Raw genomic sequence first — 20,772 nt, forward strand, 5'->3', positions numbered from 1 at the left:
GAACATCATACCAAACCAAAGTCCTGACAAAATACATATGTTTGCTACTCCAATAGAAACTATGTTCTGCATAATCTTGTTGAATGTTTTTATAATGTTGGGTTGTTTTGTTTCAGTTTATTTGTACAAGTTTGCAGTCATATAAGCTTTTTTTAACCCATTTTTCAAAGAATGGGTTGATTTGGACATGTCAATTAGGGAAATTAGATAACAGGTCAAACCGTCAACTATTATAAAACTAATTAACCCGGCTCCATTTTAACCGGAACCTGTTTTGACCCAAACCAAATTGATACTCTTTCAAAACAGTCCGTTTGACCCAAACTCATTTGGCTCCTAACCCAAATTAACCCAAACCGGTTCTGACCCCTCACCAGGGCCACCCAGTACACCAGGCTTAATATAACTGTAACTAATTAGTTGTTGGTAGATGTGATTTTGGGTCTTTCACAGAGATGTAGCTCCTTACATGTGCATGGACAGTTAACATTTAGACTGGAATTAACCAAAAGAACTTTATACTAGTGATGGTTGCTAACAACAAACGATTGATTGATCTATCTGGAATCCTTCCTACATGTACTTTACCACTAATGACTGACTACTTATTTTTCTTGCCACCGGCTAGAATACGTTGGATCTGTAGACCTCTGCTAAAAGCTTGGTTGAACAGAAGTCTGGTTTGGAAATCGTACACCATCGGGAACCATGCAAGTATCGCGACCGGGGTGAAAATCATTACGCCCATTATATACTCGTACCCTCTCCCCAGCGCTTTCACCGAACCCCACATTCCCAACGCCTTAACTAGCACCCTGCATGCTTGTGCTATCTGCATATCACATTATCACATCTCATCTACTAAACTCACTAAACTGTTATTATTAACAAGATTACAATTTGCAAAAACCGAGTGTGCATGTGTACCTGCAAGATAGCCCATCCAGTTGGCATGAACGCAAGTAAGCTTGCAAAGATATCCCCGACAGTAAGTCCAAGGAACTGGAAAAGAATCACAAGTGTGACTATGAATCCAATAAAGAGGAACAGTTTAAGCAGTCTGAACATTAGCTGGAAATCAGCACTGAACTTCTTCCGGCCCATGGATACTATCTGCAAATACAAAACATAAATCACTTGATAGAAAGGTAAATTGGTATTTAAAACAAAAAAAAGCAGTGTGGCAGATTGGCAAGAATTTGGTTTCAGAACAGACCTTCAAGATGACTATAACCGCAAGAATTACAAGCCAAGATAGAGCATACACCTGCAATCATTACAATAATAATCAAAATCTTTCAATGACATTAAAAAGAGACATTTGACATGTGCCCTTTTTTTATTTTCTATTTGACCCATTTAACCTAGAACCCAGCCCAAATTGGCCCGTTGAAAAGTAAGCGAGTCGAAATATTTACCATTATGCTTTTATCATTTTGGGTGACTCTAAGCTGATAAACAATCCCATACTGGTAGATGAAGAATCTGAAAGAAAGAATTAGTTCCATTAAACGTCCAACAGGGCCCGTGAACTGAAGGTGCTCTTGTTCCTCCTCCCACCATGACTCCCAGCTTTTGTTAGCAGGAATACCAATACCACCCCGGTTACTAATCCATGTTGACCAGTCTTCCCAGTCTTCCACTATTTTCTGCCATTCAAACCCAGAAGGGTTGAAAAGGAAAGGAGCAAACAGCCAAGAAACCACGAGAAACCACATGGAAGCAGTTAGAAAAAAGTAGGCAGTACTGCTGGTAGCCGCCGACCCGTATGCTTGATAAACCACTAGCAAAATGAACAACTCCATGGCTTTAGTAAAATGACTCCTTGAATACATTCTGTAATTTTCAGCAAACTTCTCGTGTCTCACAACAAACCCACGCCCGGTGGCTCGGTACTTGGCCCCACCATGCAAAATCGTGCGGCCAAAATAGTGTAGCTTTGTACCAAGAGAAAATGTAAAGAAGACAGCTGCTAACTGGAGTTGCATGATGATCATGTCACCCATTGCGGTTCTGAAGCCTCGCTCTAGTCCAATCTCCATGATCATGGGCAAAGCCATTAAAAGACCCAATTGAACTACAGATTGAGATGCCATTACTGCCTTCAGAGCAGTGTCTCCTCTTATTCTTGCAGATTTCATTATTGCTCTTTCTAATCCACTCAGAGTGAGGTATAATCTTCCATACAAGTATGCATACACTGTAAGGACCACCAGCTGGATGGTATTATCAACAAAAAGAGCCCATGTCAGCCTCAACCCAACATTTTAAAAATCTGTTGACTGTAATTTTAATTACTACAACTACATTTACCATTGAACTCGATTGTAAACAGAAAAATTAAATTATAACCTAGAATATGCGCTTAAGTGTGCAGATTAGTTATAGTGGGTGGTGGATTATTTTTAAAGCTACATAGTGCATTGTGCTAAAAGCTTACCATAGAGCTGACATAGAAGCCAGTAGTCGTGTAGTAACATGATAACATCCGGAAAAAGTCAAAGCGGTGGCCTAATCTGTAGATATCCCGACTTAAAGTCTGCTCCCCGTTACCGCATGCAACTTTAGCTTCGAAAAGTGAGATTTGGTTGAGGCCAACATCTCTTCCCTTGCCAACTTGTATGTATTCATGATGAGTTATATTACCACGTCTCAATGTTGAGTTGAACCCTAGATATATCACAATGAGTCTCAATACAGTTGTCATATATCTAATGAGTAAATCATGGTGGTTCACTGTTCATCAAAGATACATATACCTGCAAAGATGTCCTCACTTAGGTTAATGCCTTTTGAAGCTTTGCTAATGCCTCCTCGTGTAATGTGGAAAATTCTATCAAAGACATCCGGATGACCATAGTGGAACCGAACCCTGAAAGGATGTATAAGTAGTTCAGTATAGTAGCTTCTCAATTCTAATATCAACATCAAATAAGTTTGGCCAACACTTCTCGATTCTTATATCAGCATCAAATAAATTTGACGAACAAAAGCTAACTTTTGTCTTTCATGAAAGATCATGTAAATTTAATGGTTATATTGTTTACTTAAGTTACTTCAAAGTATTACTCTAGGCCAATCACAGCACTAGAGATCATAATTATATGTCTCCCTTGTTTCTGAATCTAATGAACCCAAAATATGAACTAGGAAATGCATCTTAAAACTAATATGTTTACTTTTAGTTAGGTTTCAAATAGGTCACATACTTCAGTGGCCTTGCAAGTACACGTTGACCAATGGTAACAAAGCTTGTTTCCTGATTTGACATGAACCACGCCAAAGAAGAAACACTGCAGCAAAAATTTGACATCAGATGCGAGTCTAGGTTCAAACCAAAACAGAAAAGAAAAAGCAAATTTTAATACTTAACCTTCCTGTAAAGATGTGTTCGCGCACACCCAAAATAGTTGGGGGCCTGACTCCATGATCCTCATTAAACTCTTCAAGTAGGTTACGCATTTTGAAAGCTTCCTCCAAGTAGTTGTCCTGCAAAATGACACCAAAAACAATAAAAAACTATTTGGTTGAATTGAAGTGAAAACAATAACTAATAGGGATATATACCTGGTTCATGTCAATAGTCTGAAGAGCTTCCCCTCTTGTGAATACTATGGCATGGTTTTGATTCTCAGGCTTACCTTCTCCTATTTTTGCAGAGCCAGGTAACTTTATCCTGTAAATTTCCTTTAACAAGAACAAGATGCAGTTAACACTATGAATATTCTAAGCAAAATAATAAAGTTGGGTACCTGATCAAGATTATCTGCAGCTTTAATCAAGACAGAATAGAAGGCCTTATGTGATTTTGCGCCTTCTCTTTCTTCAACTTCATCAATGTATGCCACACGAAGAGCTGGATTGCTGTACACAAATAATGCAAGGGAGACAGTTATATTATTAAGTCAAAAAACTACGTGAGCACATACTTATCGTCCCATGAAATACTTACTTGACCATTAAATTTAAGATGTCAGTTGCACGACGATCACCGCTACGCTTCTGGTTTCCATAATTTTGGCATGTTGCAACGTAAGTAAATTTCATATCAGCTACAGCCTCTAGTCGAGCATACAAGGATTTCTGGTTATTCTTGTCCTCCTCTGATGGAATGGTTACAGCTTTATAACCTTCCAGTATTTCTGAATGGTTGGCCAACAAAGAATGAGGGTAGGATATCATTTTAAAAAGTATGTTACATAAGATTATCTCCAAAGGTAAATCAGAGTTTTATATTATTATTATTTCCTCAACTTAATAACCTACATTCGGATATCCGATGCTAAGGTAAACTGAATTCACATAGTTATGGCTTATATGTATTAAAAAATATTAAATGGATAGTGTTTGATTATTGCAGTTATTATTATTGATATTATTATTTCATATTTGACTAAAAAAATATTTTACAGGGTTAGCCCTTTACCTTTCTCATTGGCCATGTCAAGAAATGCCTGAAGCTTCAATGCCCTTCTATAGTACATCATCCCTCTAACTGGAAAGATAACATCAATTAGAAATGAGATAAAGTAATTGGATTATCAAACTTTAAAATAGTACGGAGTCACCTGTTCTGCAGAGTGTCTGTCCTCTTAAGGAGACCCAATGACGAAGCTGTAATATGTTTTCATCATTTTCAAAAATATCCACGTCTTCTTTGCAGTTGATGCGTTCCATGAAGTTCTCCCATTCATCTGAGAAAGATATAATTTCATTCCCAGATAACAACATAAACATATATGCATACATAAGAAGTTATATACTACTAAAGAGGTAAGGTTTAGATTATCAGAACCTGGGAAAATCTTTCTCAGGTAGTATTTGATAGATATACCATCCTCATTTTCCATGTCAAGGTCACTCTTTGAGTAAACAGTCTCTTCACTGTAGTAGGGGGTCATGACACTGCAATTCCAGTTGATTATAATTATATCATCACATTAAGTTTTGCAATACATTTAGCTTTTTGTAAACTATTGTACCTGAATGATAGCATTTTACGGACTTGAGGTGCACGTGGCATATCCATGAACAATGAATTTGTGAAGAATGTGATCCTCCGCCGTGCTTCAAGATTTTTAGGCACGTCCATGGCAGATTCATTTACTGTGAGAAGAAGATACAGGCGCTTTATCTGTAATAATAACAATTCAGTTATGAGCGTTCTAAGCTAGATTATTAAAGTCCTAAATCCTAATGTAACATTTTGTACACAATACATGCAATAGAACTATATGCATAACCTGTTCTTCCCATTGAGCAGTGACAGGAGTAAATGCAATAGAGGGTCTTGAGTCATTAGTTTTTTCAAAAAGCTGTGTTCCCGAATCCTTGCTACCATGTCCTAGTTCTACCAACTCACTAAAGCAAACATGTAGAATTTCATTATTCTGTATTGAGACTGTATCAGAAAAAGGTTATGGAATGCTGGAATCACAAACCGAATTTCATTGATCATCATATCACGGGTGACTACTTCTAACATGTCCTGAAGCAACAAAACTACAGTGTTGTGCTTCTTTTCATCACCCTCTTTCTGCAATATTGAAAGTTTTAACATGCTAAAATGATCAGTACTAAGCTAATCATAAGCAATAACTTCTAGAAGGACTCACCAGAATTTCCACCAATTTCACAAAATGGTTGCGTAGAGTAGGTAAAGAGCCCATTCTGAAGTTTGTAAGAAATGTGTTCTTTGAAATGTTGTTTTCAACTTCCTTAATAATAATACCAATTATCCTGTGATCATAACCACAATCAAAGATGAGGTGGTAGGACATGTTGCAAATTCTATGGGAAAAACTTGTATTGAGTTTAACCTCATTATAGCCTACTAAACTATTTTGGAAGTAACAGAAATTGAGGAAATTTTAAAAGATTTCAGAAAGGTAGCTTACACAACCTTTTCTCAGTATGTCCAACAACCAAAGCATTCAGGACAAGTTTGAAGGACTCGTAGCATTCAATGACAGCACACTTCATATATTCATCAGCACATATACGCTTCCAAAGATCAGTATCCTTGGATCGAAACTGAACTGCCATATCAAGTGCAATTGGAACCTGAAAAAGAACAGTAACAGTCAGAAAATGATAAATCACCTTGATACAGTAAGAGTATGTAGAAGGTGAAAGTGTAAAACAAACCTTGCTAGCAAGCAAAAATGGTGGCCACTGAATCAGGTTAAGGCTAGGATCTGAAGAATATGGAACTAACATCAAGTCCATCTCCCTGTCACTTATGAAATCTTCTTCACGGAAACTACATACAACTTCATTCCACAACTGAGCAAATTTTGCTGCTTCGGTCCTCCTGTTTGGTGTAACCTATTTATATGGTATGAAAACTTTTTCTATGAATCATTCCTTAAGAGTTAATGCTACACTTGAGATAACTTCAAATACCTCTGAGAATTTCTTAGAAAGAGAAAATCCCTTTCTCTTAGGCTTCTCAGATGGCAACAAACAGGCACTGAATGCACCGGGCATAGACTGGAAGCGGGACCTTAGCATATCCAATGTCCGTATCTGTCACAATATACAGGAACGTTAACACTCTGAACAAGCAAGACAGTTTACAGAATCAATGTTAATTTATTTAAACCAGAAAAAATATTCCATTATGTGTTCTTTCGGCCTTTTCAGCTAATGACGATTAAGAATACGACATCACGCAATGCAGATGCATGTCTTGATAACAAAGAAACATAATTGGATATTTAAGGAGGGAATATTTGAGTACCTCTCCTAAACGATCAAAAGCTCCAATAATACCACCGCACAAGGTTGAAAATATAGCATACCATATTTGAGCGTCCATGAAGTAAACCTGAGAAATAAATATGGAGCTCATCATCCCAGTGGACAATCAAATACGAAAATAGTATAGCAACAGCAAGGAAGAAAAAGATAATAAACAGAAACAGGAACAAGAAGGCTGGTAATTATTGAAATTAAGGAAAGAAATAACAAGGTAACACATACTAGAATAACAGGTAGCCAGAGTGCAGCAACCGCTCCATAGTTGTTCTTAGCTGCATATAATATACAAGTTATCTGAAATTCATAACATAATAAAAAGAAGTAAATAGATAAATGCGAACCGTCGGGGAAAAATTCATGCCATGCATACTGTACGCGTTTGATTTTCATGATATCTTTTGTTGGCTCGATTAAAGGTTTTATCTGTGGCGCAGAAATTTTTAATGTAACAGAAGCCATTACTTCATTGATTCCTCTCTAAAGATATATAAATGAGAGAGAGAGAGAGAGAGAGCAAACACCTGAACAAAAAAGCTGAATGCAAACTTTGAACATAGAAGAACCACCCAAAAGAAAGTATACCTGATATTGACAGATAGTTGTAGCAGTAAATTTCAGATAATTGTCTAGAAATGATTTGCAATAAAGACAATCAAAGACTGAACATACTTAATAAGGGCAAATTGACTTTCATGCATTCCTCTCCCAACATAAATTCTTGGCTGCAGAGAACCATATAACACAGAATAAAGGTTATGCTCAACATAAATGTGTGTGTGTGACTGTGTATAGCAGTTCCTTTTTGCTAATGGGCCACAAGAAATGTTTAAGGATTGAAATCACAAGCTAGATGAAGTTGATGCTACTGAAAGTTTCCCAAGTATATTGACAATAATACAACAGCATTTTGAAGAGTATACATTAATCTATCTGTTATACAAATTTACACATGTGTGTATACTAGTTGATATGTTTTAGAGAGCATGGAGCTATTTATCTACAAATATCAACTGTCAGATGGTTGAAATTTACTTTTAACGACTGGCTGAACAAAAATATGCAACTTTCCATACAACAAACGGAAACATAGCAAATGTATACAAATATTTTGAACTATCTTAAACAAGCATGTAAGTTAGGTAGACCTCATGAAACAAGGAAAAAGAAATAAAAACTTTTTAGAGTGCAAAATTACAGTAGCATTACATTTTTCAGAAGAAAGACTGTGTCACTTTGATATCTTGGAATGGAAGTATGACTTCCAAAATGATATGCATAATCATATTTAATTCATAAGATGGACTAATTATATTTAAAAAAATCTTATCATTCTAGCATTTTTAATGATAGAAATGTACTAACAGTATCGACATTTGGAAAGCTACGTTTTATAGTAACTGAAGATCACAATCAGATCATATGGCAATGACAGCCACAGTATCATACAAAACTAGTAAACAACAAGTTTGTTATTAATTAAAACACTAATAATGGGAACAATAGGAAAAAAATAGTACCTGTGACCACCATAGAAAAAATCTTACAATAAGCCAATCAGAGCTTTCAATCCAACGTCTAAGCATAGGGAAAATGAAAAGTGCAGCTGAGAGTAAATTCGGAAGCAAATACAATGCTACAGCCATGAGATATAGTGATGGAATTCTCTGAAATTGGTTAAGAGAAGAAAGAATATCTTCTACTTTCCCAAAGGGCAGTGAGATGTTGTCATTTTGGTGTATATAACATAGTGGAAGAGTGATAGACCATGCAAGGCTAGTAATGATTTTCAGAATGCTCCTGAATACATCTGTAAATTTCCATCTTTGATATCCAGGGAAGTTCAGAATAATGTCCAACAAACCTATAAACAAACAAAATACAATCATGAATAAGTGAGTATCCTGTATTACTAACAAGTTGAAGTACATAGAGAACCAATATCCACAAATCCACAATAAATAAGAACAAAAAAGAGCATACTTTGGATGAACCGGAGGAATGCTGCTGTTATGAAAATACTGGATGCTTTGTATATCACCTCCTTTTCAAAAATATCTGATATTGGAACATCATTCCATGAAAGGATAACCATTATCTGCAATTGAAAAGTACAATCAGTTCCAAAAAATGTCAACTTCAGGAGAGAAGTATTTTATGCTTATCTGCTTATTACCTGAAGAGCTAATAATAGGAATGTCCACAAACGGTCAAAACTTCTAAATGTATTCCAAAATGACCTCGTCTCAACAAAATATGATTTTCCAAGGCTCACTGCCATAGGAGATGGTCGTTTTCCCTGTCATCATTTACATGATTTCAGTAACAAAATCCGTTAATTATTACCACCAGAAATTATATACAGAAGAGGAGAACCTGTGTCATGTCACGTGTGGATTTAAAAAAATCACCATCATCACGCATAGGCCAACCCAGAGCAAAACAATCTGCTGACCTATGATAACAAAGAAAATATATTTTTCAGAAAATATATTTGATGTTTGGAGACCTTAGTCTATTATCGCTAACTGTTTTAAGACTTTACCAGAAATATTCATTAAGATCATCATAATTGCACCAAGCAGAGTGGGGAGCCTTCCCATTTTTGCTTCTCTTTGTTTCCTTCATCGTTACATAAAGCACCATTACACTAATTCATAAAAGGCAAAAAGTTATGTTTTACTATATGTGGCTATGGTTGCAGAAGAGTACCTTGTCTATGACTCGATATATTGGAGTTATAACCTTGCGTAGGAAGGCTTCATCATCCCCACCATAAGAAGGTTTGATATTTTCTCCAGTCACGATACTCACATTTCCAGCCAACAAACCATGGAGTTCATACGCCATCTGATCATGATCATAGCATGAATGGGTCATGAAATGTATAGCAATCTTCAATTTCATGGGTAATAGTTGTGATTACATTACATGTCACTTTAAAATAGTAATACAAATATGGGAAACTTACATTATGAAAGATGTAGCACAGACACTCTGGTAGAAAGCGTACATTAGCAGCCTCGCCCCAGATAAGAAGATAGAGGCCCATGTAGAGTAGCTTCCTCTGTCTCCCTTCTTCATTCCCTTGAGGCAGCCTAAAAGCATCAAATTTAGTTAATCTGTAAATAAAATGAGAATAGTACCTGGATGATATGACTCATCACTCACCTTAAGCTGTGCTTTCTTTCCAAGAACTTGCACCAGGTTTTATAATTTTTGAAGAGCTTGTTCATAACTACATCAATTGCTCGATCGTCAAGCTGCATCACAATAAGTTTAGAAATTATTCGTTAAACAAATTCCTTTGCGCTAAACATATATATATATATAGAAAAAAAATTTAAGACGACTAAAAATGTGACGACAATAAGTAAGGAATGAAGAAATATGTAGTTAATGCATCTGGACACCACGGCCCATGACCTCGCCAACTAAGTAAAAGCTACAAAGTGACAATGAGTTAGGGGTTTTGGATAGAAACTTAGGATATGATATCATAGTAAATACATAAAACAAGTGCAAGAGTCAAGAAGGTTCTGTCAAAATGAATAGAAGTAGGTTTTACATGAGGTGCATGCCTTGTTACTTGGCTCAGGCTTCGGCACCAGCCTTGCATGAGGATGGGCAAGTTGCAAGATCAAATGCTCCCTTTGGTTCCTAACATTGTCTTTCTGGAGAAGATCACCAAGAAAAAAGTAAAATATAATATAAGATAAATAGCCAGTTATCTAACAATAGAACTGGTCTTGAAACAGCACATGCCTGAAACCCAAACATTGCCTTTAGCCAATCAAGAAGATCAAGTTCTCCTGATTTCTGTTGTTGTTGATCAACAGATGGTGGCCAGTTTAAGCCACGTGTGTTCCTGAGAGCAAACACTGCTGCCTTAATCTGCGGTTTAACAAATATATACAATTAAAAAGTACAAACTTCACAATGGGAATAAAAGTAAATAAAATGTGGGATACCTCATCAAACTGCATTATGCATTGTGACTCCCCCGCAGAATCAAGAGGTAGGATGTTGTAGGGAGCATATATTACTTGCTTTGCCTCAACATCTCTTGCAGATGCAATGATCTAGGCATACAAAAACCATTTACGTTGGAGTAATGAATACAACTATAAAATAACCAATTCAAATAGAAGCGGGAGCTTACATCAGCAGGAACTTCCTCAGCCTTTTCAGACTTGTTAACAGCACAAAGGACTTCAAAAAGCACTCCGGCCACCTGGTAAGCTTTTCCCAGCTGGGCTCTGTTTACAAAAACAATAAGTGGAAGATGTGAATCAGTGTTTCAGTTTCTATTTTTTTTTTCTTTTTTCTATTCTAGTTACCTATCTGCCTTTTCTCCCTGATCGAGTGCCTTGACATAGTTTTCATAATACTGTTTATAGAAACTCTCAATTTCCCGTGCATCAGTCTTCTTAACACGAGCAGCAACACTGGGAGCATCATCCTGATGAATAACAGTCCCGATTTTAAGGCATTTGTATCAAATACATAGAAATTTGGAAGGGAACATGGCCATTTACAGCAAAACTTAGGAAGACAAATCATTTTTTATGAGCTCAATGGTCATGTAATGCAAGATTAAACTCCGAATTTGATTGAAAAACTTATGAGCCCTAATCCCCAATTGGCAATTCATGTTTCCATCGTATTGTTTAATTCTTAATGATCATAAGCCCCGATTGAGGAACTGTGGCACTGGCCGGTTTAATTCAATTTCATGGATCAGTTATCGAAAGTAATACGGAGTATGAGCTTAATACAGTAATTTAATAAATCTTTATTCACGCTTATTTGTGTTATTTTTCTTTTAACTGACTAAATTTTTGCACTTGACCCTACGTTATTTGTGTTGATAGGAAAATGCAAGCAAGTTTATAAAATACATTAAAAATAAAAATATACTATTTTCTAACTTATGTAAAAACTTTATACAAAAACGGATATGATTTTTTTTTCAATAAGTCTCATATATATTTTTTTCAAGAAAAGTTAGAAACTAAAATTCATCTAATATCATCTACTATTGTTATTACATCATATTTACTTTGGTTCATAGTAGGTTTAGGAGATGCAACAATGATGGGGATATTGAATTAATAATTTGTTGCTTTTTAAAAATAAGAAAATAAATAAAGGAGCATTTTATAGCATTCGGTAAAAAACAAAAAAGGGAGAATTTTTATACCCTCTCTAGACGTTGAAGGAGGGCGGTTTTAAATTGTCGAACACCACGACCAATAGAGCTTTGATCCAACCTGTGTGCTTTCTCACTTGCATAGAACCGACCTATTTACATGTGCGACAATATACACACAAAAATAATTTAATTAGTTCACCAAGACATAAGAATGAATCCAAACATAAATGGAAGAGGTTATGAAAGGAGTGTGGTGTAGTGTAGTGTGGTGTAGTGTGTAACAAGGGAAAATAACTTACAAAGATAAGCAACACGAGGTCGGTCATTTTGGATCTCAGCTGCAACACGAAGAATGGGGGCAATTTGTTGGAGGGACGAGGGCACGACCTCGTTATCAAAGACCTCCATGGAGAAGGTGGTTGTGGCAGCGCTTCGGGAAGGTCTCCTTGTCAGCCCTTGCAGTCCCGAGGGTTCGGGCCCATGGGAAGACGAAGATGTCGACTTTCCTATATTCTTTCCCACGCTGCCTTCTTCCATCTTTCTCCTCTTTTTACTTCCTCATACTTTTTTCCTAAGTCACATTTCACACATCCAGTCAACAAAGATTAATCGCTTTCAGCAAATTTGTTTCAAAATCATTAGTTTGTATTACTTGTTTAAATACTAAAGCGTGTTGATAAATAAAATACAAATGAATAATTTTTCATAGGCATCATATATTCCAACCTGTTGGTTAAACCATTAAACCGCCATAAGCCACATCGATCAATTTTCGGTTTCAACAGTTTACATACACTTGAACACAAACCAATCATATGCCACAGTTTGTTAAAGGAATATGCAAAAGTTGGTCAACTAAATATTAGATTCAACTCAAAGTCAGCTTAGTAATCTGTGTTCTGTATATTCAGTGCTAGAATTCATCTGAAATTTTCAAAACTAAAATCAAACTATAGTTGAAATCCTATAGAGAGAAAAAAAAACTCATGTAGGCGAATCGCAAACACACATACACTAGAACCTGCTCCAAACTAATCAAGATAAACCCTAGCTAGCATACAACTGTTAAGATATCCATTAAACCTTGGAGGTCAATATACATCATGCAAACAAACTATCCTGAAGATTGATGTACATGTAATGTACAGAATGTTATGAAAAATCGTTATTCTCACTATCTATATATAGAGCATGCATAACACAAATTCATCCAAAAAAAAATAAAAATGCAGTGAAACATGAACAGTTTATATAACTAAATAACTAATTACCTGTAATTAGGTTTTTGTGATAAAGTGAGGAGATAAAAAGAGCTCCTCCTGTTGAAGATAACGTAACCGAAAATCCGAACTTCTATCCTGCCATAATAAACACGTACAATCACAATCAAACACCTGATTCCATTCAAAATACATATATATATATATATATCCTGACGAGAGACAATCAGAGCATCAATTAAAGCATGCTTCAATTCAATGACGATACGTATGATCAGATTTTAGGTTTAAGATCGTACAAATTCATTCAATATTCAATATTATCCATACTCTGTTTACATTAAGCAAAACCTAATCCTAAATCACGAAATTAAACCAAAACGATAGGTAGAATCGGAAGATGTTACGAAGATTATACGGAAATTGAAACTCGTAAATTAGCTGAACGTAATTGATTGATTAGGTACCTGAATGTAGATATTTTGAAATGATGATCTTCTTCGGGAGGATAGAGAGAGAAACGGATGTTAGATTTTGGAGATGAATGAGAATCTCTTCATGATTTGTGGGCGGGAACAATGAGACGCAAATTCTGTTGAAACGGAGGACACGTGGAGGCACCTGAGAGGTTGATGGATCATCAATTTTGTGATACGGTTACGAATCTAACAATATGTACAGATGTTATTGCGTAGGGTACAATCTGATTTAACAGCTGGCCAAATATGAAAGGTGCTCACGCTACTAGAGTGCATGGTAAACTCGATAACAAACAAAATGTATCATTTACTTTAAAATAATGATTTTTAAAAGTGAAAATTTTCCAACAATTTAAAAAGCCAAGTGCTTAGGAGCACTACACGATGAAAATGAGTCGAGCCGAACTATTTGAGCTCGGATCGATAAAAAGCTCGAATCAAGTCGGAATTTTCGAGCTCGGGTATCAAATAAATTTCGTTTGGTTATATAGCATGGGCCTTGTATTGAAACCTCCAGGCTAGTCAAGCTTTATCGAGCTTTGTGTATTTTTAAGTTTTACATCGTTGACACTTCTATGTATTCATGTCACACTGCATAGTCGAGCTTTTACTTGTTTAAGGTACTGCACAAACTCGAGCCGAGCTTAGGCTCATTTACATTTTTTTCTCAAAATAAAAAAAATAGTTAAAAATATATAAATTAATTAATAAATATTAAATGATCCAAACTCAAGCGTGAAAAAAACAACTCATGAACCAAGCTTTTGAAGATGGAAAAAATATATATTAATTAATTAATATCAATTCAGGATTACATGATACTCTTTACTCTTACTACCGACATGTCACAAGTTTGTTGCAGACTGAGTCACTATCATGTGACGTCACCACTAAAGGGTGCATGTTCTTTAAATGTATTCCGTGTAATTATATATGTATATTTGTGTGCATGTGTGATGGAGTGTGCCATAGGAATTGTAGAGTGAGATCAAAGCCTTGGGGGCAATTTGTAATCATTCATGTGATTATTGAGAATACGTGATAACGAATGGTTATCAAATTACGTGTTCTTCAATTTATGTTGTTTGATTTAATTATCTAGTTTCAATTTTGTTACAAATTTATTCTCGAATGATCAAAGCTACAAGCTTAAAGTAACCCTAGATCCAACTACGACACATTTAAGACTTATGATGATTAAGGTGGATTTTGTACATGCCTTTTAATTAGATCATGTATGTGAAACAAGTATCAAATCTAAAGAGAAAAATGTAATATAGAGAGAGAAAGTAGTTATCTCATTATGTTATATTAACCATTCAAGTAGAGACAATCACTGTATATATACAGATACATAACAAAAGAGTGAGTTAGACTAACAACTAACTAACTGATGAAACAGAAAGTCAACTAAGTAACTAACTCAGTCAACATCTCTCTAATATGCCCCCTCAAGCTAAACGGGCGCAACAACGTGAAGCTTGGATTTAAGAGTGCCAAAACGAGTAGCAGACAACCCTTTGGTCAAAATATCTACCAGCTGAGTAGTAGTGGGAACATAACGAATGCAAATAGTTTGATTTAAAACCATATCACGAATAAAGTGCAAGTCAATCTCGATGTGTTTGGTGCGCTGATGAAACACAGGATTGACAGCTAAATATGTAGCACCAATGTTGTCACACCAAAGAGTAGGCGGACAAGATACCGCAACGTGAAGCTCATGTAAAACCGACATAATCCAACGAAGCTCGGCAGCAGTGTGGGCTAACGCTCGGTACTCGGCCTCTGTACTAGAGCGAGCAACCGTGTGTTGTTTCTTGGAACTCCAACTAATAAGGTTGGAACCAAGAAACACACAATAGCCGGTAGTGGATCGACGATCATTGGGACAACCGGCCCAATCAGCATCAGCATAAGCATGAATATCAAAACTAGAGTCTCGCTTAAAACTCAAACCATGTGAAATAGTACCCTGAAGGTATCGTAAAATGCGCTTGACTGCACCCCAATGACGGTCAGTAGGTGTCTGAAGAAACTGAGAAACCTTGCTGACGGCATAAGCAATCTCGGGACGAGTCAAGACTAGGTACTGCAAAGCTCCCACAGTACTCCTATATAAAGTAGGATCATCAAGAGGAATACCAGAATGTCGAGATAACTGTTGGCCAGAAGACACTGGAGTAGACAGAGATCGACACCCAGTAAGCCCGGTACGGTGCAACAGGTCATGTAAGTAACGTTGTTGTGATAAATGTAACACATCATCCGAAAAGGTAGCCTGAACACCTAGAAAATAAGATAGCTTCCCCAAATCTTTTAGCGCAAACTGAGAGTGTAAGCGCTCAATCAAGTCTCTAACAAAGCTGGAAGAGCTCCCGGTAATAATAATATCATCAACATACACCAAAACATAGCACATAATCGTGTCATGACTATAGACAAATAGTGAAGTATCTAAAACACACTGAGTAAAACCTGAGGAGATAAGAGCATAAGATAGCTTGGAAAACCAAGCACGCGGTGCCTGCTTAAGACCGTCGAGAGCCTTCTGCAGCAAACAAACATGATGGGGTCGATCAGAGTCAACAAAGCCAGGAGGCTGAGACATGTAGACAGTCTCAGATAAATCACCGTGAAGAAAAGCATTGTTGACATCAACCTGACGAATATCCTATCGTCGTGAAAAGGCAACCGATAAAACAAGTTGTATAGTAGTCGATTTAACCACAGGGCTAAACATCTCAGTGTAGTCAATACCCTCAGTCTGAAGAAAGACCTTGGCAACAAGCCGAGCTTTATATCTACTTACAGACCCATCAGGATTATGCTTAATCCTATAAACCCACTTACAACCAACAATGTTGGCGTGAGAAGGAGCGGGAACCAATACCCAAGTTTGATTTGAGTGCAAGGCAGCAATCTCAGTACGCATTGCATCCCACCATACAAGCCATCGTTGGGCCTGACGAAAAGTAGAGGGCTCAATGGAGGGAGTAATGGAGGTATGAAGAAGAATATGATCGGGAAACTGACGAGGTTGGCGAGTATGATCCCGAGAACGTGTGACCATCGGATAGTTGGTTGTGGTGGTGGCGGTGGTGGTGGTGGGGTGATACCGGTGGATATGGTAATGACGATGACGGAGAGGATGAATGTGAGATTGGTGGTGATGGGGTTGATGATGATGTAGGAGGGAAAATTGGAAATGAAAATGAAGCAGGGGAAGAAACCTCGGGGCAAGAAGATGAAGAGGGAATGGTAAAGATAGTCTCATGGAAGGTAACATGTCGTGAAATTAAAGTGCGACATGTCAAAGGGTCATAACACAAGTAGCCACGGTGATCCGGAGCATAGCCTAGAAAAATACATGGAGTAGATTTGGGTGAGAGTTTATTCGCTCGAGTATCACCAAGAAATGGATAACATAAACACCCAAAAGTACGTAAGATAGAGTAGTTTGGACTAGATCCAAAAAGAATCTCGTAGGGTGAGGAATGATGTAAAACTGATGAGGGTGGACGATTTACGAGAAAGGCTGCAGTGGCGAAAGCATCATACCAAAATTTTTCTGGAAGATGCGCGTGAAAGAGTAAAGCACGAGCTGTCTCGGATAAATGGCGGTTTTTCCACTCAGCAACCCCATTTTGTGGTGGCGTATAAGGGCAAGATATGCGCTAAGCAATACCGGCCTCAGCAGGGAATTTGCCATTTGGCCATGAATAAGCTCAGGAGCGCCATCACAATGTAAATGTTTGATACGACATGAGAACATATTCTCCACTAGTGGTTTGAGATGACGAAAACAATCAACTGCTTGAGAGCGAGTGGTCAAAGGGTACATCCAAGTAAATTGACTAAAATCATCAATGAACGTAATATAATAACGATATCCACTACGAGATGTAGTAGGTGAAGGACCCCAAATATCACAATGTAAAATATTTAAAGGTACAGTAGAATGAGAAACAATAGAAGTAAATGGTTTGCGAGTGGATTTAGAAATACTACAAGAATTACAATTTTTATTCAATGATTTAGACGAAAAATGTAAACAAGAAACACGCGAAGCTACATCATCAGATGGATGTCCCAATCGAGAGTGCCACAAGTCCCGAGAGGTAGAGTAAGTAGTTGATAGCGAATAAAGCTGATAAGGACTAGGAGGCGTGCGGTGGAGGACAACCCCTGCTGACGTCTGAATAGAAAGACAAAAATGTGAGAAAATAATAGCAATAGGATGGTCAATAACAAGTTGGGTAATCGATAACAAATTTTTAGTTAAAGCTGGAACAACAAGAACATTTTTAAGTAGTAAAGTCCGATGAGATAAACGAAGAAAAGAGTGACCAATATGAGAGATAACAAGAGCCATACCATTACCGACAATAACTTGCTCTGAACCCGTGTAAGGTACCGCACCATGTACCATAGAGATATCAGACGTCATGTGGGCGGTGGCACCAGAATCCGGAATCCATGATTCAACAGTGTGACACATATCCGATAACGTTGCGGAATATCCATAATGCGAATTATTACCTGCAGCCCAAGTCTGAAAGTGTGTAGGACCAAATTGTGGTGAGTCTACAAATGGATTTGAACTTGATGAGCCGAAACCCATAAAAGCAGCCTGATCAGTTTGTGAGTTTGGACCCGAACCCAATGTGTTAGAAAATGTAGCATCAGAATTACTTGGGCCTGGTTGATAAGATGTTGGGCCTGGAACATGTGAATAGGAGGAATGTTTTGGATCAGAAGGAGGGCCCGAACTACAACCAGAAAAATTAGGGTTGTTTCCAAATGCGACATTCGCCGATTGATTACCGCCGCCACCGTTATTCCATGACGAAATCCGTCCACCGGAGACGTTCCGACCACCACGATTCCCATTGTTACCACGCCAGCGAGAAAAATTACTATTACCTCGCCAACGATTTCTATTGTTAGATCCACTACCATAGTTAGAACCGCCACTGGTATCACGGCCTTGAGACGACGGCGTGTATCGATAATAACACTGTCGTGCTTGATGTCCGATTTTAGAGCAGATTTGACAAGGAATTTGAACATCACTATTAGCAGAAGAAGTTTGATGCGGTGGCCGGAGATTCATTGCCGCCATTGCAGCAATTGGTGGAGCTTTGTATGATGCTTGTTGCTTCATGCGAGACTCATGAGTAAGCAATTTAGCACGCAATTGATTAAAATTCAGTCTCAAATCATTATTCTCGATATTTGTTACAAACGATTCAAATTGAGAATCAAGTCCTTGCAACACTTGAAAGACTAAATGTGACTCAGGAATTGGATCATCAGCAACTTGTAAGGAGTCGATTAGAAATTTTGCCTCATTACAGTAATCGTTTATAGATCTTCCGTTTTGTCGTATCAAGTAAAATTGAGTTCGAAATTGATTTTGTTTAGCAAATAATTGCTGAGAGAATGATTCTTCTAGATTTTTCCACAGATCTGCAGAATTGGACGTACCTCTAGCGAGATGAATCAATGAGGAAGAAAGATGTGCAGTAATAAAGGCTGAGACATAGCCATCTTGTTTGTCCCATTCTTCACGTTCAAGTGAACCAATAGCAGGAACAGGCAAGTTTTTGTTCATAAATTTTAGTAATCCAAGAGTTTTCAAAATAGTAACAATTTGATACTTCCAGTTCAAGTAGTTGTCTTCATCAAGCTTTATTGGGGCCAGATTTGTAATATTTGGAAGTGTTGTTGTAGGATTAGTGTTTTCTCCATTGAAGGTTGAATTTGATGTTGAGTTTGTGGTGCTCATAATGTTTGCAGTTGCAGAAGATCACAATTGCAGATTGCCGGAAAAGTAAGAGACGATCACCGGAAAATTTAACGAAGATCACCGGAGCTAAGTACTACAGCTCTGATACCATGAAACAAGTATCAAATCTAAAGAGAAAAATGTAATATAGAGAGAGAAAGTAGTTATCTCATTATGTTGTATTAACCATTCAAGTAGAGACAATCAATGTATATATACAGATACATAACAAAAGAGTTTGTTAGACTAACGACTAACTAACGGATGAAACATAAAGTCAACTAAGTAACTAACTCAGTCAACATCTCTCTACTAGTATGTATTTTAAAACTTTGAAACGAATGTGCCAATTATCTACATGTAATCCCAACCATACGTAGGAACTTTTAGAAGGTACAACCTTTGAAAAGATGAATGAACTTGTAACCAAAAATTTTCACTCCAAAGATAATAGTCTTTCACGCCTACAATGTCAACAACTAGTATACAACATGACTATGACTTAAATATTTTGAAAATAGAATATGCAAGTATATGACCACCTTTACAAGTTAAAGTTCCTTTTATAATTTATACTCTTCACCATTTTGGTTCTTAAAAATGATTTTTAATATATCTATTTTCTTCTCGGTTTTCAAGTGTAAAAAAAAAAAGTTTATAACTTATATACTTATATTATCTATCACAAAACATAATATTATTGTCTCATCATTGAAATGGTTAGTAACAAAAAACAAAAACAAAAAATAAACCAACGATCCTTTGATTCTAGGCAGCTCGACTAGCTCTGTTCAAAAAGCTCGCAGCTCAAGGCTTATTCAGATTTAGTTAAGGAAAAGTTTGCTTGATATGGTTCGGTTTAAAACTGAGCCGAGATGGCTCAGCTCGGTTAGAAAATGGGCTTAGCTCGGCTTGGTTCGAACGAGCCGGACTAACTTGATTTGGTTCGCTCGTTACCTCGACTCAGTTTGGCTTGAATTATCTTACTTTTAATATATTTATTTTTATATACATATAAGATATTTTAAAAATGTTTAATAAAGAGGGGGATATATCCCTTCTAAATCCCAAATTTTGTTCAAATCCTAATTCTTATTCTAGACAATTATTAAAAACAAAATTTTCAAAAACTAACGATCTTATTTTGTAATTAGTTTTATGTGACTATATATTACTAATTTTAACTTAGGTGTTGTTTGTTTTTTAAGAGCTAAAATATCTGCAGTCTGCGGACCACATCTGCAGGCATCTGCAATAGAAAAGGTGGACCAAATCTCTGCAGTCTAGAAGAAGAAGAAGACTGTTTGTTTTTTAACGTCTGCAGACTGCTAAAACTTTCAATATTTAGCTTTATACCAAAAATAAAAT

General features: G+C 36.8%; 2 protein-coding genes across 2 annotated transcripts; both read right to left on the reverse strand.

Annotated features, from left to right (window-relative positions):
* Positions 1-55: 55 nt before the first annotated feature.
* LOC143555635 (callose synthase 5-like) lies at positions 56-12,558 on the reverse strand. Its single transcript, XM_077045158.1, has 41 exons — positions 12,214-12,558; positions 11,963-12,063; positions 11,100-11,221; positions 10,922-11,018; positions 10,731-10,841; positions 10,525-10,653; positions 10,341-10,433; positions 9,931-10,022; positions 9,731-9,857; positions 9,472-9,609; positions 9,305-9,381; positions 9,136-9,214; positions 8,936-9,058; positions 8,743-8,857; positions 8,280-8,623; positions 7,432-7,484; positions 7,284-7,344; positions 7,104-7,185; positions 6,985-7,034; positions 6,743-6,829; positions 6,406-6,528; positions 6,148-6,327; positions 5,903-6,063; positions 5,616-5,739; positions 5,442-5,536; positions 5,244-5,361; positions 4,983-5,134; positions 4,796-4,905; positions 4,569-4,694; positions 4,427-4,495; positions 3,953-4,142; positions 3,753-3,864; positions 3,568-3,687; positions 3,374-3,489; positions 3,210-3,293; positions 2,760-2,872; positions 2,441-2,670; positions 1,419-2,216; positions 1,217-1,267; positions 928-1,113; positions 56-832 (listed from the first exon to the last, which is right to left on the reverse strand). Exons 1-41 carry the CDS (start codon positions 12,449-12,451, stop codon positions 602-604), a joined length of 5,808 nt encoding a protein of 1,935 aa, XP_076901273.1. The 5' UTR covers positions 12,452-12,558; the 3' UTR covers positions 56-601.
* A 4,240-nt stretch (positions 12,559-16,798) lies between these two features.
* Positions 16,799-19,539, reverse strand: LOC143555628 (uncharacterized). Its single transcript, XM_077045147.1, has 2 exons — positions 17,991-19,539; positions 16,799-17,811 (listed from the first exon to the last, which is right to left on the reverse strand). Exons 1-2 carry the CDS (start codon positions 19,402-19,404, stop codon positions 17,774-17,776), a joined length of 1,452 nt encoding a protein of 483 aa, XP_076901262.1. The 5' UTR covers positions 19,405-19,539; the 3' UTR covers positions 16,799-17,773.
* Positions 19,540-20,772: the final 1,233 nt, after the last annotated feature.

The sequence above is a fragment of the Bidens hawaiensis genome, unplaced genomic scaffold, assembly GCF_021521415.1.
Source record: "Bidens hawaiensis isolate Kalapana, Puna unplaced genomic scaffold, B.hawaiensis_p1.1 tig00018221_1, whole genome shotgun sequence".
Classification (NCBI taxonomy): domain Eukaryota; kingdom Viridiplantae; phylum Streptophyta; class Magnoliopsida; order Asterales; family Asteraceae; genus Bidens; species Bidens hawaiensis.